The sequence below is a fragment of the Perissodus microlepis genome, chromosome 15, assembly GCF_051167445.1.
Source record: "Perissodus microlepis isolate ML-2025 ecotype Zambia chromosome 15, ASM5116744v1, whole genome shotgun sequence".
In the NCBI taxonomy this organism is placed as follows: domain Eukaryota; kingdom Metazoa; phylum Chordata; class Actinopteri; order Cichliformes; family Cichlidae; genus Perissodus; species Perissodus microlepis.
The window spans coordinates 35,259,555-35,277,185 of record NC_140475.1 but is presented as its reverse complement, the minus strand read 5'-3'; the positions used below and the strand labels follow the sequence as shown (position 1 = coordinate 35,277,185).

The 17,631-nt window shown below is 40.5% G+C and overlaps 1 protein-coding gene across 4 annotated transcripts in view; it reads left to right on the top strand.

Moving 5' to 3' along the window:
* The window catches only part of rubcn (rubicon autophagy regulator), a 28,768-nt gene extending 11,964 nt beyond the window's left edge, over nucleotides 1-16,804 (top strand). For 2 of the 4 annotated variants that reach the window (XM_084952416.1, XM_084952415.1), the window contains 12 exons: nucleotides 45-240; nucleotides 1,172-1,279; nucleotides 2,517-2,591; nucleotides 5,166-5,226; nucleotides 6,219-6,351; nucleotides 6,428-6,573; nucleotides 6,897-6,961; nucleotides 7,057-7,295; nucleotides 7,594-7,655; nucleotides 7,747-7,900; nucleotides 8,028-8,121; nucleotides 10,914-16,804. In XM_084952416.1, the coding sequence (XP_084808542.1) occupies nucleotides 45-240; nucleotides 1,172-1,279; nucleotides 2,517-2,591; nucleotides 5,166-5,226; nucleotides 6,219-6,351; nucleotides 6,428-6,573; nucleotides 6,897-6,961; nucleotides 7,057-7,295; nucleotides 7,594-7,655; nucleotides 7,747-7,900; nucleotides 8,028-8,121; nucleotides 10,914-11,050 (1,470 nt within the window). In that variant the 3' untranslated portion in view covers nucleotides 11,051-16,804. The remainder of the gene's footprint in view (nucleotides 1-44; nucleotides 241-1,171; nucleotides 1,280-2,516; nucleotides 2,592-5,165; nucleotides 5,227-6,218; nucleotides 6,352-6,427; nucleotides 6,574-6,896; nucleotides 6,962-7,056; nucleotides 7,296-7,593; nucleotides 7,656-7,746; nucleotides 7,901-8,027; nucleotides 8,122-10,913) is intronic. The other 2 variants (XR_014802671.1, XM_084952418.1) reach the window with 2 other exon arrangements.
* The last annotated feature ends 827 nt before the right edge of the window (nucleotides 16,805-17,631 follow it).

Below are 17,631 nucleotides of genomic sequence, written 5' to 3'. Positions count from 1 at the left end.
TATTCTATTATATTCTCCTTTTTAATTACCTCTGTGTGCTGCAGGAAAATGCCCATTTCAGCATCTCCGAGTCGCTTATTGCTGCCATCGAGCTGATGAAGTACAACATGCGGCGTCAGGAGGAGGGCGAGGAGGAAGGAGACAGTGACAACGAGATTCAGCAGCTGAAGCAGAAGATTCGCCTGCGGAGGCAGCAGATCAGACGCAGCCGTCTGCCGCCATCAGCAAACTCCCAACACGGTGCGCAAACATCAGTTACATGAAATCCTTTTGTCATCTGTACACAGACACAGTACTTCCTTCATGTGATTCTAGGTCTCTCAGTAGAGAGAGAGCTTTTTAGTTGTCAATCTTCAAAAACAATGTGTCTGTTTAATTAAAGTAGCTTTCACTGATGCACAGATCTTTAAAACAAGTATCAGCTTTTAATAGATCCTCACATTTAAATCAGATAGTAAGAACCTGCTTTTTTTCACTTGAGGAACATTTCTAAACTTAGATCCATTGTGTCAACAAGTGAACTCAAGATGATCATACATGCTTTTGTCTCTGCTAGACTTGACTGCTGTAACAGCCTGTTTACTTGTCTAAACAAGAAAGGGCTAGCTCGTCTACAGGTTGTTCAAAACCCTGCAGCGAGGTTACTGACCAGCTCGAACAAGGGAGCTCATATGACCCCTGTTTTAAAGAGCCCTCCCCCCCCATATTGCTGATTTGATTCATACACATACTTCCACTCGTAACCTGAGGTCATCAAACCAAAACCTTTTAGTGGTCTCCCACACTCGTTTTAAAACCCGAGGGGACCGATCTTACCAAGCTGTTGCACCCAGACTGTGGAATGCACTTCCCCTATTTCTACGGTGTTTGGACTCAGTGGAGACCTTCAAAAAGCAGCTAAAGACATTTTTATTTCAAAAAGCTTTTAATTAGACCAGGGTTTGGGTCCTTGTGATGTATTTATGACTGTATTGTGTTTTTACCTTGTAAAGCACTTTATGACACATGTCTGTGAAAGGTGCTATATAAATAAACTTTACTTACTTACTTACATATACAGATGGACCACAGAAATACTGGAGAAACCATTTATGATTTTTTTTTTTTTTTTTATTTATTTATTTTTTTTATTGCACATGTTGTTTATTTCTGTGTCCTTTCTTCTGTGCAGCTTTTCACTCCACTGACAGTGGAGGCTCCAGGAGGAGCTCTCAGGACTCCTACCAGGGCCTGTCTGACTCGGGCTCAGCGGAGGAGGTGGAGGAGTGTGAACTGCGAGGTAGAGAGGGAATGAGGGAACGCTGGGGGGGGGATTTTATAATTCATCATTGATTCGATTAATTCACTTTCTGGTCATAATTCATAACCTCTTCATCAGCCTGTCTGCTCACCAAGCATGTCACATTTCACCGAAGACCCTAAATATGAATGTCTGAGCGCAGAGTTCACATAATACTAGCAATTTCTGCTGTTGCCATTTATATATAGCTGTTAAAGTCATGTGATCACACACGCTAAGGATTTATATAGTCATACTCATTTTGAAAGGCGTAGCTATTCTAGGAAGTCTGTCATATTTCTCATACTACAAACAACAGTAGTCTATGAATTGCTTTGATTCTGCTAATAAGGGTTGTGGTTTTTCTCGTGTCTTGGTGGGTTTTATGTATGAATGTATATACATGTATTTAACTGTACTTGGAAATGAACATCTTTGGGGTTTCTGCTAACAGTAGGGCTGTCCTCTAACATTTAATTAAATGTTAGCAGAGGATAATTGGTTTGGTTGGTTGGTAGGGGGAAAAAGAAACTTTGACCCAAAAGTTCTCAGGAAGTTACAATCATGGACAGATGCTGTGAAGCTGATATTTAGTCATTCATCTGTCGACCTGATATCATTTGCAACTCGTCTTTACTTTAGTCCTTTAGCACTGGTGCTTGTTACAGACTCTCTTTACTGGTTGTTGCAATACATTCAGATGTATTCCTGCTTTTGCAATAGTGAAGCAGCAGTTTTTTTTGTTGTTGTTTTTTATTGTGTGGTGTTACTGGTAACATTCTTACCTAGAACTAAAATATTTTACTGTTTCCTCAGTATATGAACTCAACAGCCATTTAATTCAATATACCTGTTAAAGTACTTATTAATTAAAATATTAAGCTGGTTAGTTGTAATACTGTGTTCAAGTTCAAACCAAGCATCAGAAGGGAAGAAAGGTGTTTAGGAGAAACTGCTAACTTGTTATCTTTACACATAACCATGTGTGGGGTTTATGGAAACTGGTCTAAAAAGGAGAAAATATCCAGTGCGTGGCAATTCTCCAGGTTAAGAAGCCTTGTTGATACCAGAGGTCAGAGGAGAAGATTGGAGTAAAATAATTTCATGTGTTTTCGCCCTTGTACCTGCATGACTTCCACATATACATGCTCCTCTGGATGCGGCAGCGCAGTGTGTGTCAGTGCCACACTGTGGAGTGTAAAAATGTATGCATGTGGTGACAGTTTGTGTCTCTCAGATGGCTGTGAGGGTCAGTCCCTGTTGGCGATGTCTCAGAACGGCCTCTCCCTGTCACTCGCCTCCCTCTTCTCAGGTATCTGCGGGCTGGAGTGGTGGGCGTGGCTCCACAGCTACTTACAGGCAGTTTACTGTGGCTGTGCTCCTCTGAGAGGAAGCTGGTGGTTCTACTCCAAACTGAAAAACCTTCTTTCATTAATCGCTCTAACTGTGCTGGATGTGGGTCCTGCATAATTGCCGTGCTAGTTAGTGTTTTGGTTTCATAGTAATACTTTTTTTTTTTTTTTTTTTTAAAAACTTCCATTTCACCCAGCTCTCACCACGAATTTTTATACTATTGTGCATATAAGGTTTTGCAATAATATCTTGTCTTTACATGCTTTTATAGTTTTTAAGTATTTTATTGAGAGCTATGCAAGCTGTGCACCAAAGGCATTAAAAAATTGATGATACATTTCTGGGTTTAATTTACAACCAAATTACAAAAAAGTTGGAATCTGTGTAAAATGTATATTAAAGAGAACGTACAGATTTGTCTTCTTTACAAAAGAACTTGGCCAACATGTCAAATGTTTAAACTGACATTATGTAACATTTTAAGCTCATTTTAAATTTTACTGGAGCATAGCATCCCTTCATTATTTCACAATAGCTGCTCTCCAGTCCTCAGTTGTCTTTGTTGTACTTTTATTTAGTTTTTTGTTTGTTTCATTGCGCTCCAAGATCTGGACTGCAGACAAGCCAGTTCAGAACATGGAGTCTGCAACATTCAAGGTGTTCTCTGACAAACATGTCATCCTGATAGGCGCATATGCGGCTCTAAAACTTGTATATACCTTTCAGGTCTGATGGCTGATGTACAAGCTGCTAATTCCATAGGCAATAATGTACTCGCATACCATTGTTTGAAGTGAGTGCTGATAATACGCTGGATGGTCTCCATCTTGTGTTTGGTCATGTGGACAAAATGGGTTAGAAACACTTATGCTTCAGCCCTTTGTTTCTTGTGTTCAAGCTTTTTTGAGATGTTGCTGCCATCAAATCAAAACAAGTTAATATTTATGTGTATAATATGTCTCAGTTTAAGCACTTGGTGTGTTTTGTTCTATTAAGAATAAAATGCGAGTTTATGAAATTTGCAAATCATTTCAAATGATAGCGTGCTGAATAACCACTCTTAGCAGTGGCAACATGCAGTTTCCTTCCATAACTAAGAACCAAACACAGTTGTGATGCTATCGGCTCAGTCTCATACTCACTCAGTTATTTTATTTTCCTTGTGTCCAGTATCTAATCTCTTTACAAGAACTTGTCAGTTTGGAGATGAGCCACCTGCCTCCTCACCTCAGTGAAACTGTGCTCTTGCCTTTTTGTGTTAGTGCTTGTTGCTCAATGCTCCGGGGTTTTGGTGGTGCAGGAAGACGAATGTGCCTGTACCTGTCGGGGTTTAAAGAGGCTCTCGGGAGGAGACGAGGGAGTTAACCAGTTGCATCATGTGGCTGTTGTACATTTGAGGTTATCACGTTTTCTTCCATCCATCCATCCATTCATTCATCCCAGTCATTATTCATTACTTCCAACATGTGTCCAATGACCATCTGGTGTTGTCACACATGCGTCCTTCCACCATGTGTTCATATTTAAAGAAGTTAGCTCAGTAACCAGAATGGTGCTAGGATTATTCCTGATAAGGTACACTTCAGGAGGAATAACAAAGAAGCGGTTATCTCTTAGGGGGATTTCATTTAGACATCACAGCTTTAATTTTCTCGTAGCATTTTCCTGAAAATGCACCGTTTAAAGAGAAGGCAAAGAAATTGGCTAACACCACTGACTACAATATCCCAACAAATCTAACAGCTTTCTAACTGTGCTGTAATTGCAACTCACTCCTCTGAACACAGACTGGTCAAAAAGATCAATTGTCAGAGCTTCTATGCACACATGATTTACGTTGTGCCACTAATTGAAAATTCCACATTCACACGATGATTTTTAATCATCTCGACCAATCAGAACAAATGCAACCGTTCAGACCTTTGTATCTGTAGGTCTTGAGTTTGCTTAGTAGAAGCTATTCATAACACACATAATCAAAAGATTTTTAAAATCCATCTTATCTATTAAGCACCAACTTTAATTGCCTGCAATCCTGAAATTTTGGCTGTAACCTGCACTCATATGAGCAAACAGGAATGTTGATCCTGAAAGAAACTGGTAAATCCATGCAGGCGGTCTCCTGTTCTGCCAAACCTGTGCTGCTTTTGTCTTTGCTCGCTAGTTTCTTTTCTTTTTTTTTTTAAGAACACGTTTTAGTGATGATATTGAGACGGTTTAGCTTTCACTGCATGTTTTCTGCTTAAGTGAATTTAAAATTAGCTTGAATTAGAAGAGAAGAGATGATATTTTGGTCAAATTTATCTTCCTCGATTTGTTTCACTTTTTAATCTTCAACCTCTTTGATTAATTTTTTATTATAATTTATTTTTAACTCTGCTTTGCTGTAGCAAATAGTGGCAACAAACCAAAGAAACACCATCCACTCGCCAGTTTCTTGCAAGCCTTTGGAAGCCCTCTCTTAAAAATGAGTCCTGTTACTGTTTGTTTTCACTTGGCCAAATCTCCTTTAACTTTTTGCTGTATCTTCTAGATGCAGACATAAAGCACAGTGTAAGCTCCAGCGGCAGATCTTTTCTCAGCTCAGATTCATTGTAAGTAAATTTTTCTCATTTCTCTTTACATCATAATTTTGTCAGTTTTACTTTAAAAACTGGCTCAGTACCTCACTAAGGAACTGGCTCGACAAATCATGGAAGCTCCACTACCACATCGTCGTTCTAGACAGACCAATCACTGCAAGGACAGAGGGTCTCCTGACCCCCTTTATAATAGCCACTGGCCCAACCACAGGCATTTTCAAATAGCCCTTTTCCTCTAGTACTTACTGGGGCAGCTCAGCTCGACTCGACTCGGTTTTTCAGGTTTTCTGTTAGGTGGTAGTACCTGATACCAGGTACCTTTTTTTTATTACCTATTGAGCCGGGGTTCCAAACAATCTAAAGCAATTGGGAAAATTTGACATCAACAGACTGCATGCTACCAATTTGACACTCAGTGGCGTCACTTGATGAGTCATGAGTGTCTCCACAGAAACCTGGCAACGAGGGAAATGACTACCCACAAAACACAATGGTTCCCGAGGCTGACAAAATGCCGTACACTGAGTAGCAGGTATACCGTCACCTCGATGTCCTCCATTGTTGTGGTGTTCATGTCGCATGCAAATGACGTCACTGGACTTTCAGCTGGATTGCTGTATCAATCTCGTGTACATTGGATGGTACTCGGGTCACTTTTTCATTACAACTAAGTCAAGTTGAGCCAAGTAGGTGCTAGGTGAAATAGGCCAAAAGTATTTCCTCTACGTGTCCATGCAAGTAGGGCATTGCAATATTATTACTATTATTGTCATACTAATAACTTACTGATAATATACAAGGACCTATTTGGAGTTGAAGACCAGAGTTGAAGTCGTTTAAACAAAACAAAACAAAACAAAGCGTGCTTTAGGTTTCCTACACTCCATTGACTTCATTTAGTTAGTTTAATCAATCAGTTGAATTCCAGATTTGATCATTAAAATGAATCAGGTTGTGGATTTTACTGTCCCTTTTTTAAAAATGTCTTGCTTTCCTGTGTGTAGCACCCCCTCCTTCCTCCAGTCTAACTCAGCTGAGTCAGTAGCCATGGGTTTACTCAGGCAGTTTGAGGGCATGCAGCTTCCTGCAGCTTCTGAGCTCGACTGGCTGGTCCCAGAACAGGATGCCCCTCAGAAGGTACATATCCCTGCCGCTTGCAGTTTTCCAAACATGGCACTGAACATTGTACTCAACTGATCATGCTGTCTCCCAGTTGTTGCCCATCCCAGACTCTCTGCCGATCTCTCCTGATGACGGCGAGCACGCAGACATCTACAAGTTAAGGATTCGGGTCAGAGGTAACCTCGAGTGGGCGCCGCCGCGACCACAGATCATCTTCAACATTCATCCTGCACCCAAGTGAGTCCACATCATATGTATCTTCATCTTTGTGAAAATAAATTTAAAAAAATAAATATATGTATGTATGTATGAAAAATAAATAAAAGCATACTACAGGGATTAAAGTGGATACAGTAGGTGGAGAAGAGGAGTCTAAATTAGGGTTCTGTTAGCACCAATGAACTTAATTTATATTTTTCAGGAATAATGGTGATGACTGTGGGCTCTTTCACAGAAAATTTAAAGATATGCTTATATTTATTAATCATTTCAGACATGCAGTAATCAAGTAAGAGACACAACTGTTTGCATTTTTTTTTTAACTAATTCTTGTCTTTCAGGAGGAAGATAATTGTGGCTAAACAGAACTACCGCTGTGCTGGCTGTGGCACCCGCATTGACCCAGGTATAACCAGCAACAACATAAAAGCTAAAGGAATTGTTCTGCGTGCACATCCTTACCTTACCTCCCTATGTTTTTGTTGCCTGTCCCTGCCTCAGACTACATTAAGCGGCTACGTTACTGTGAATACCTTGGCCGGTACTTCTGCCAGTGCTGTCATGAAAACTCTCAGGCAGTGGTTCCCGGCCGGGTGCTGAGGAAGTGGGACTTCAGCAAATACTATGTCAGCAACTTTGCCCGGGACCTGCTGAGCAAGATTTCTGGAGATCCGCTTTTCAACCTCAACGATATCAACAGCGAGCTGTACAAGAAAAACAAATCTCTGGAGACTGTTCGAGTGAGTTCAGAGGCAGCAGTGACATTATCATGTTCAGACTAACATCACCAACATGCAATATCATTAAGAAAGAGTGTTGGAAAATAATTCACACTCTGTCTTTATCTTATATCCTGTATTTGAATTTATTTTTGCAAGTGCTTCAATGAATTACTGCACATACTTCTGATTTTCCTGGAAAATATAAAGAGATGATGGTTGACTTGAGACTTTTGCACCATACAGTAACACAGCCTTACAAGTCATGTTTATTTTTCTGCACAGTGAAGTAAACATAATTTTCTAATGTGGTATTCAGGTTTTGAGGACGCAGCTTTTTCACATGAAAAATCTCTTCAAGACGTGTCGCCTCGCTAAAGAGTAAGAGATCTCTGCTTTCTCGTAGTCTACGATCATTTCACAAAGCTTGGTAACGAACTTAATTTGAGGTTGTGTATGTCTCTCTCCTCAGCTTGTTGGACAAGTTCGACAGCCTGCCGGGTCACCTGACAGAGGACTTTCACCTCTTCTCTCTCAACGACCTCACTGCTGTGCGAAACGGGGAACTGGGTTCCCGAATGAAAGAGCTGCTGAAACTTGGTACCATGCACGTAGCCAGCTGTGTGGTAAGATGAGAGTCAGGTTCCTCTATAAATTAAATTGGGCTTTTGGACAATAACATCAACAAATACAATGCTTTTTGTTTTTTTTCATGTTAATCTAAAATTTCCTTTCCCCTCATCTTATCTTCAGCTGTGCCAAGCAAAAGGCTTTGTTTGCGAGTTCTGCGGGAACGACAAAGACATCATCTTCCCTTTCCACCTGAGCAAGTGCCAGCGTTGCGAAGGTGAGCCCTCTCTGCTGGTGGCAGGCCTGGGTGGTGCAAGGCCTTCCTCCCGCCTCTCCGTTCAGTTTACCTGGCCAGAGTGGAAGATTCCCAAGCCTCGTAGCCTGGCAAAGGCCCTCGCGATGGGCATGAAAGAGGGGGTGGGTGGGGAGGAGGATTTAGGGATGAGAGTAGATGAGGAGGTGAGGAGTGGAGAGCAAAAGGAGCAGGAGGAAGTGCGACAAGCATCAAGAGACACAGCACAAGTGAGACATGAGAAAGGGGGACTATTTCAAGGTTTTACTGCTGGAAAACTGGTTAAAGCTTTTTCCCGGAATAAGCTTAATGAGGAGGAGCAGGTAATGACAAGAGGGGGGGATTCGGAGAGGAAGGAACAGATAGAGCATGATGACAACGGAAGCGTTGGTCAGCACGGTGGGGTGGAGAGCAGTGAGGGGGAGCAGAGCAAGGAAAAGGAGGACAGACATACAAGAAAGGAAAAAATGAACTTCTTGAAGGTTTTTCAGATGGACAGATTAAAGAAAAGCATCTTAAAAGCAGACAAAAGGGACAGCGACAGAGAAATAGGCAGCAGCGTGGAAAGTTTAAATGAAATTGGAAAAGAGGGGAAGGGAGGTGGCAAGGCATCAGTGCTAGGAAGTCGAGTCAAAGGTTCTTCAAAAACAGACGTGGAGGATGAGCGGAAACCAGAAGTGAAAGAGGAAGACAGAAATGAAGAGTTTAAAAAAAGATCCTCAGAGGAAGCACGGGGAACGGCAGACGAAAAGAAAGATGGGGCCCAAGCTGGGAGAACGGGGAAAACTGAATCTGTGGCTGACAAACATCCCGTTATGAGACTAGAATCTCATCAGCTGACAACTGTTGTCTCCAGAGGGAGAAGCAAGGAGAAGGAGGAGAGTAGTGGAAGTGGGGAAAGTGATGGAGGAAGAGGAAGAAACCCTGAGGAGGAAGGCCAAGAAGAATCAGGAATTGTGACGCGGAGTAACTGGAGAAATCATAAAACTCGCAAAGGCAGGAAAATAACCAGAGGCAGGAAGATGAGGGAAGGCATGGAGAAAAATAAGACAAGAGGGGAGAACACAAAGAGAAGCGACATAGATCATGATGCAGGGGGAGGTGGAGGACACGAGTAAGGAGGGCTGTGTCCTGGGATCACAAAGGATTAGGAAACCTGAGTAAACCTGGAATCAGCTCACAGCAAACACAGTTTAATTTCATACATTTGCTGGATTAAAACTAGCTCCTGTTTGTCCAGAACAAGCGATGGATTTCTGGTTGCAGTTAACCAAAGGCCTCACGGTTATTTATCCTTTGAATAAGACTATCGAGCAGTTATTGTACAGTGATTTAATTTTGTCTACCCTTGAGGTACATGTTTTTTACAGTGTTCACAGTCTTGATATTTAAAATGTTACTACCCCAAACGCACATTTTTGGCAGTTAACACTTGTGTAGCTGTGCATTAATGTTTACCAAAACCAGAAAGTCTTACAGAAACCAAGTTGGACAATCCTTATTGCCAAGAGTATGATGATGATGATATTGATACCACTCTTATATTTGCCTGTTAAAGGTAAAACAATGGCCTATAAACGTCTCTAAACTTTGCAGATGCACGAGTTGGGCCTCACGTGTTTACATCCAGTGTTAAATATGTAGTTTTAACCTTACTTTGCAGACATAAGAGTGGTGTTCTCTAACTGCACAGGACATGCTGAACTGTCCTGTGTGTTAAATTATTATTAGACGTTGTAGTCGTACCTTCATATTTCAGCCATCTTTTTCCCTTTACAGTTGTTTTTTGTCACTGAGGTTTGGTGTGTTTCTGTTGTTACGGTGCTGGTGGAGGGTCCATGTTTTTGGGCGGGTTTTTTTGCGGTGGATCTCTTTTGGCTGAGGTTGTGGAGGTGCTGGCGCTCTACGTTCCCATCTTTCTCTCTGAGCTCTGAGCTGCTTCCGTGTTGTTGGTGTGTGTCACTGTGAAAGAGACGCTGCTCCTTGTAGTTGCTGCTTTTATTCTTCTTAAGATCTTTTCTGGGAACGGGTGGCAACTGTACTGCAGTGGTGCGTCGCTCTGAAACGTTTACATTTCTGCATGCTTCGTTTCGGTGGGTGTTTGTGTTTGGCGATTTCATTCCCTTTGTTCGTGTGTGATGTCGGCTGAAGAAGAGTCAAGTAAATCTGGACTCTGCTGCTGTTGTTGCTACGCTGCCTCGCCTGTCTGTGTTTTTAAACCCTTTTATTTTAGTATTTAGGCTTTTGTCGAAGGAACTACTTTAACGTGCGGAGGTGACGACATGAATCCGATTGAATGTGTAATTTATGCTTTTTAGTAGCTTCTGATTGCATTATTTAAGCTGGTTTTTATTTTATGTCCTCATAAAATAAACATTGTTTTTGAATTTGAGTTGCCTGTTTTTTCATGAGTCCATCATCAACAGAAAAAAAGAGATCCCCGCTAGAGCATCTTATGGGAATGAGGCTGAGTAATGAAACGGGACATGTCTGGACAAGTTTCCTTGTGCTGAGCTTATCCCAGGATATGACTTGCCTGACATACCTGCTCCTTGTGGCTTTCTGCCTTTTTCTTCTGCGGCTTTTATACCTTCCCTGCTCCACCCATCGTCCCTCAGCTCTAATTGTGATTGGCTGCTGTTTGTGCAGTCCAAACATGAAACTAGTTAAACTGGTTTACACTGCGCAGGTGTCGCTTTCTTGTTAAGATGACACACAAGCTCAGTTAAACTGGCTTTCTTTTTAAAAAAATTTTGTTTTCTCTCCGCTTTTTTCAGACTGCCACGCGTGTTACCACCGCACCTGCTTCCGCACAGGTAAAGACTGTCCTCGCTGCCAGCGGCTGGCAGACCGGAGAGAGAGGATGGCACGCAAAAACATGGAGGAGCAAGAAGATGAGGGAGGCGGGCCTTAAAGCTGGCAACAGGGCAACCTCAGAGAAAGAGGAGGAGGAGAAGCACAACACGACGATGATTGTAGTGGCTGACCATCTCTCGTTCTGTTCCAGCCTTTGTAACCCGGGGAGACGGCCTTTGCAAACAGCTGATTGCCTCACATCCAGGTTTTACTACATCAGGGCAGCCGCATCACTCAGAAAGAGGACCAAGGCTGGTGTTGATTTTTCCTATGAATCTCTTTCAGACATGCACTTTACTCTAAGAATGCGTCCTGCTAGAATGGTAGTGATTTTTAGAAATCAGCTCCCTGATTTGGCAGTTGGATTAGATTTGTCTGTCCTTTGCTGATGACTTTATTTAAATTTCCTTGTAAATATGAACTGAATATTCTTGCCAGCATCTCCGTATGGTAGTGCTTCTGTTGCTCCAAAGGGAGTTTTACAATAGGGCACCTTTCTTGCTTCAGCTGTGCTGAATCATTCCTGAATTAATAAAATTGCTCCGTGTGTGTGAATGAGAAAACGTGCTGCCTTACACAGATGTTTGATGCTCTCATGTTGTACTTTCATGTGTGAAAACAGCCAAAGATTCTCGACCTGTCAGAAAGTCCCCATTTTTCTCTTTTAAATCTTTAAATTGGGATTGCAAAACGTTAGATTTGAAGAGCTGATCAGTTTCCCAGTTAAGACGGTGTATTTAAATAACCCAGGAGTGCTCTCTTCCTCGCTCCTTACTGTCCCGTTTTTAGCTATTTTACACACATTTGTGTGGCTCTTGGACAAAGCTGCATTCAAAAACACTGGACATTAGAGGAGGTGTTTCAAATCAGCATTGAGTATTTTTTTTTAAAAAAAAAAAAAAAATTGTGCTGCTGCTGCTTTGTGTGCATTTGGTTACTGGAGAGAGGTGTGTTGTGAGTGTGGGTGCTTGTGTTGATTTGCGCACACGTCTACCTGCTGTGCGTGTAGCCCAACTGGCACACGGCTGCTCGTTGTAGGTTTTGGAATATTGGAGAAGGTTTGGTTAATTGCACTGATCCCATGTTTTTGTTGGAGGGGCCGATGGTGGGACATCACTCTTTGAGTTTTTAGATGTGTGTCAGGAACATGAACCCTGATCTTGAACGGTCTTAAAGGTTCCTGCCGGTTGAGTTTCTCAACATTGTGAAGATATACAAGGTAGAAGAGACATACCATTATCACTTCTTGGGCTAAATTTTATGTTTTTTCTTCCAGCAGTTTGAAAGTGTAAACACGACGGTTCACTGTTTGAACACAGAGTTATGTACGAAAGCAATTTTTTCCAATGGGACTGCTAGCTTGGAGTCTCCTTTAACTGTTTAAACTGACCGTAACGGGCTGTAGGTTCTGACCACGTATGAGAGTGCTGTTATCACCCGTAGCAGATAAGTAATTTCAGTAGTTGAACCAAAAAATATCTTTACAACTCTGATCGTTTTATTTTGATGACTTTTTTGCAAACCCAGTATTGCACAGAGGAATAGAAATGTCTGATTATTGGCTCTGTTGTGAGCTGAATTGATCACATTTGTAGTCCTGAAGTCCTTTGATAGACTAGATAAAACTCCAGTGTATGTATCCCATCTGTAGATTTGAGTTGTTGAGGTTTTGGGCACATAAGGATAAAATGTCTTTATTTAAAACTGCCAGAGAGACTGATTTTTGAATTTTGAGATGCTTTTTAGAAGAAACGCTGAACAAAGTGACTGCTCAGCTCTACTGACAAACCTCCATTTAGATGATTATTACTATTGGTTTTGTTGCCTTTAACATGGACGAGCGAAGGAGCCTTACAGTGCACTACAGATCCAAATGTATGCTATTAAAAAAGTTAATTATTATGATTAATATTGTGTGTTCATTTGCTTTGGTTCTGTAATCATGTTAATAATAAATGACTGGCTAGACTGTTAATAAGGGTCATTCTTCACTTGAAGAACTTTTCTTGGTAAATAAAACGGAAGTCTTGGAAGTTCATCTGCTGTGTATGTTCATAATTAGTATTTAATACATCAGAGTCACAGCTACCAAGACCCAGAGGTGGAGGTTTTTGTTTGCTTGTTTTGTTTTTGTGTGTTTGCAAAACTATAGGCTGGCGCCCCCTGGTGGGCCATGAAGGTACTTCAGATCGACTATAGGAGATCATTAACAATAACCCATTTTGAACATTTCCTTCATACATGTAATTTGTATGCAGTTTAAATAAAAGAGAATGTATAATTTTTAATGTTGCACTTCTGAACCTTTAATATGCCATAATCCTATTTATACGGTGAATCAAACATTTATCATTTTGGTTTCTATAAGAGTCTATAGGAAAACATCATTGGAAGTGACTCCAAAATCTGATAGATTTTTCTGTTTAAAAACTCTGATTATGATAATTTTGGAGTCCTTCCATGAAAAAGAAACTGAACTAATAAAATAAAGCAAAGTTATTTTAAAAATGAATAAATAATCAGTAAAAATTAATCACTGTTGTTTTGGGTTTTTCTTTTTTTGGGGGGGGAGCTACTTTCATTTTTGATCTACTATTGTCTATTGATTAATTAAAATAAAATTTAAAAAAAATCCTAATTTGCAAAAGTGAAGATGTTAATGAAGACTCAAGTCATCAGAACATCAAAATGAATGAAAACCCAGCTGAAAGTCTTCATTTTCTGCTGGTGTGGTGATTGGAAATGATTGCCTTAGGTGATATCCGGTCAGACTGATGAATGCATTTGGAGCAAATTTGGGATTCAATACTGAAGTGGTTTGCAAATCAAACCTGATTGGTGGACAGCCTGCTCTAAATCTTGAACTAGAGTCATAAAATTTCATTTTTGGTTACTCAGTTTAGATGCCAAGCTGTTTAAGTAGCAGAGCTGAGACCATCGCTTACATTTCATTGTCACAGAAGCTGATGTCTCACGTATTTATTTTCTTTGTCACAAATTGCTGTTTATGATTATGCAGGTAAACCACAACCTGTGAAATTGAAAAACAATACAATAATAGTCATAATAGTTTTTAACTGCTAATGAATCTTAAAGACAAGTACAACTTCTATTAATGGCATTAGAGTCTAAATGTGTTCAAGGTTCTGGTCTGCAAGGAAAATGGTGGTTACTGGATGTAAGCCCAGGCCTGTGAGTTTATGAATGTGTCCCTCTTTCATTATTTTTTTCTGGCTACTGATATGTTTTTGTTTTTAAAAAAAAAAAAAAAAAAAAAAAAAAAAAAAAAAAAGCTCCAGTAAATAGTGTCAGGATACAGTAAACCACAGTCATGTTTGTGACTGTAAAATGCAGAGTTTGCCAAGGCCAACTACCTTACAGACAAATGCTCATTAACTGATGCTATTTTGATTACAGGAATGAAATGCAGACAACAGAAGCAGGGCTATTTTCATTATACTAAATGATGCTGCAATTCCTGATCTCAGCAAATCTAACTCATGCCCTCTTTGCTCTTGGTTTGTGTATTTGTCACACTAAAATGTTTCAGGTCATCAATTCCTTTGATCTGTAACATGTACATGTGACAAATATGCAAAAAAATAAGGAATCAGCACGGGGTCAAGTACATGCCTGAAGTGAAGATTGCCATGGCACTAATCCATGTGATGCAGTTTTTGATCTAATCATGTAGCAAATGAATTATTCCATATCCAGATGCTTATTATTGTGATAAAGCTCACAAAAATGAAGATGATGTACAAGCCAAACAGCAGACGATCGATCACTGTCCCGATCATTTCCCACTCCTGCGTGGCTTTGGTCCCTTGACAGTATTTGTCCATCTGAACTCCGATGGCTGTGAGCTCTCTGCCTAACATCCTCAGTTGTTCCAGAACTGGGTCCGGAGAGTCCAGAGAAGCTGAAAGTGTAACATCTGAGATGCTCTGATGGTCGGAGAGGTTTGTGGCGCTGGTGTTCGCTGATGGTGATGTGAAACACAAACAAAACACCCTGAGACCACAAATAGTGGTTACTTTTTCTTAAGTCGCAGATGGTGATTAAAATTGACTTGACTATATTACTACCGGCTTAAATAAGGATAAGCATAACGTACTTTTCAGCTGAGAGATACGTGGCATGACTGTGGAGAGTTGTGACCTAAAGTTTACATGTCCAGATTCATCAGGATCATATACGGTGGCCCCGAGAGGCCAAACGGACTGCAACTTCAGAAAGCACTTGCAAAAAGAAAAATGCTGCAAAAAGAAAAACGCTGCAAAAGCACACACAACACAACGGAAATAGGAAAAAAGACAACGGAAATGTTTCTGGGGAGACAATAACCGGACGGACCAGTTGCACGAACCAAAACATGCTAACAAGTGCACTGGGACTGGGAGACACTTCAAAGAAGCGGAGCGGCCAAAGAGTAAACTTTCAAAAGTAAGTTCTGAATATTATGTCACTTATTTATGTGCAAATGTTTAATAATGAGGAACATTAAAACATTACTGTTGGCCACATGCCGGCAAAGTTATGTGACATTAGCGATGTTTGTACTTTCAGCATTTACTTTGTTTTAAAGCCTTTACTTTATACGCCGTTAGATAGTTGACCTTAATCTTACAGAGAATGTGATGATTTTGTGGATAATTAAAGTCAGTCATATATCCACAAACACAACAGGCTGAAAGTCAGTGATGCTGCTCGGTTTGCAGTCCTGAATATCACGGCACAAGCAGGATCCACTGCACTGTTAATGTTAGCTATGTTATATTGCTGCCTCTGTTCGGTGGTGTCGAGCCAAACGGACTTTAACGTGTGTTTGAACGAGCTGACGGTTCACTCGTTAAGCTGAAAGAAAGATGCTTTAATCACAGGAGTCACACATGTGTCCACTGTACCATCTGGGAACTCTTCTTGTTTAGCACTCGTAATAACACAAACACTAAATCCTCCTTCTCTGTGCTGTTTTGTAGCAGTGTATACACCTGAGACTGTCACCTATCTGTCTGTCTTGCACTCTCTCTCTTTTTCTTTCTCTCTGATTGTGGAATAAAAGTATGAACATGTATTTATAAGTTACACTTGTGTTTGAATCCTGCAGCTTATCACACATTTGATTTCCATGTGTGACAACTGCAAGTGTCCAGAGTGAGGACAGACTGAGGGACCCACTGCTGCACATCATCTGTGAGGCGTTGCACCCCTGATGATCCACCAGGACAAACTCAGCAGTGTGTGAGGAAGAGGAGGAGGAAGAGCCAGCAGCAGCTGACAGATGGAGAGAATAGACAGACTGTTCCCTGTTTGTGAAGGACTGCTAGAAAAGTTTGAAATAACTAATTGTCTGTCCTGAATCAGTCTTATTAGGTAATGTTCAAATAATTTTATCATTCCAGTGTTTTCAGTGTGGGAGAAAGTACTCAGGGCCTTCAGGTTACACACTATGAAAGGCAGAAATAAGTTTAATATCCAGAAACCTAAAGCGTGTATCAGCAGCAGAATGGACCTAAAAACAAATGTTTGTTTCAGTTCTATGAAGCTTTGAGTATTTTGGATCAGTAGCACTGCTGTGTTTGTTGCATCATATTGCTGTAATTGTTTATTTACTTTATATATTCTGAGGTAAGTTGATCTATAGTGTTACATCATATTTTATAAGGATGTTATGCGTTTGGATACTTTCTGCCCAGTTTGACCCATTTAGCAGAAGTCAGCCTGTTTAAGGCTCTGATATCTATTCTGTATGACTTAAAGCAGTTATGACATGGTCTGATTTTCTCACCCAATAAAGGAATATTTAATATATCAGTCTACTCTTCATTCTATCAGAAACAGTTATCACAGCTTGTACATTTTCTTTTTACACATATGTAAGCATTGAGCCAAATGTAATAATGCCAACATACTGAAGGAACAATATTTGTCTCTTATATATAATACATCTGTATGTACACTGTCAAAGATACTTGTCTTTGAGTGAAGATTTAAGGTGATGGGAAATATAAATAACTGCAACTTGAATCTTTACTGAAGCTCAGTATTTGACACAGAGTTCACTCACATGTGCTGTACCAGTGTACCTGCACATGTGATGTGACAATAGAAGTGATTTGATTTGAGAGTTCAAACTCACTGCTGAAATAACTTATGATTAATATAATAACTATAATATTGCGATCTCATATTTACACTGACTTTAGTCTCATGAACAACATTAACTAATTGTTATTTAATAGCTAATCTTAAAATGACTGTTCAATACAGAAATGAAGCTCAACAATCATGTTTTACAGTCCTGTGGTCTCAGTCTCAGATACTTATTAAATCACACAAAGCTCATGTAGAAACAAACAAACGAACAAAATATGTTCTCCTTCATTCATGTCAACCACACGTTTTCAGCTATCATGGTTGCTAGGCAACCTGGGCAGCGCGACGGAGGCTAGACCGTCCCATTTCACAAGCCTCGCACTTCCGGCCTTAGCGGTCTTTGAGTACGCGGCCCTTGAGGACTGTTGAGGCTGCATACTTTAAGGCTGCAGACCCTGAATTGGGATACAGCCTATATCAGCATTAACAGGACCTCACTTTGGTGTTTCACAAAGCTGCTGATCTCAGACCTGCACAGCT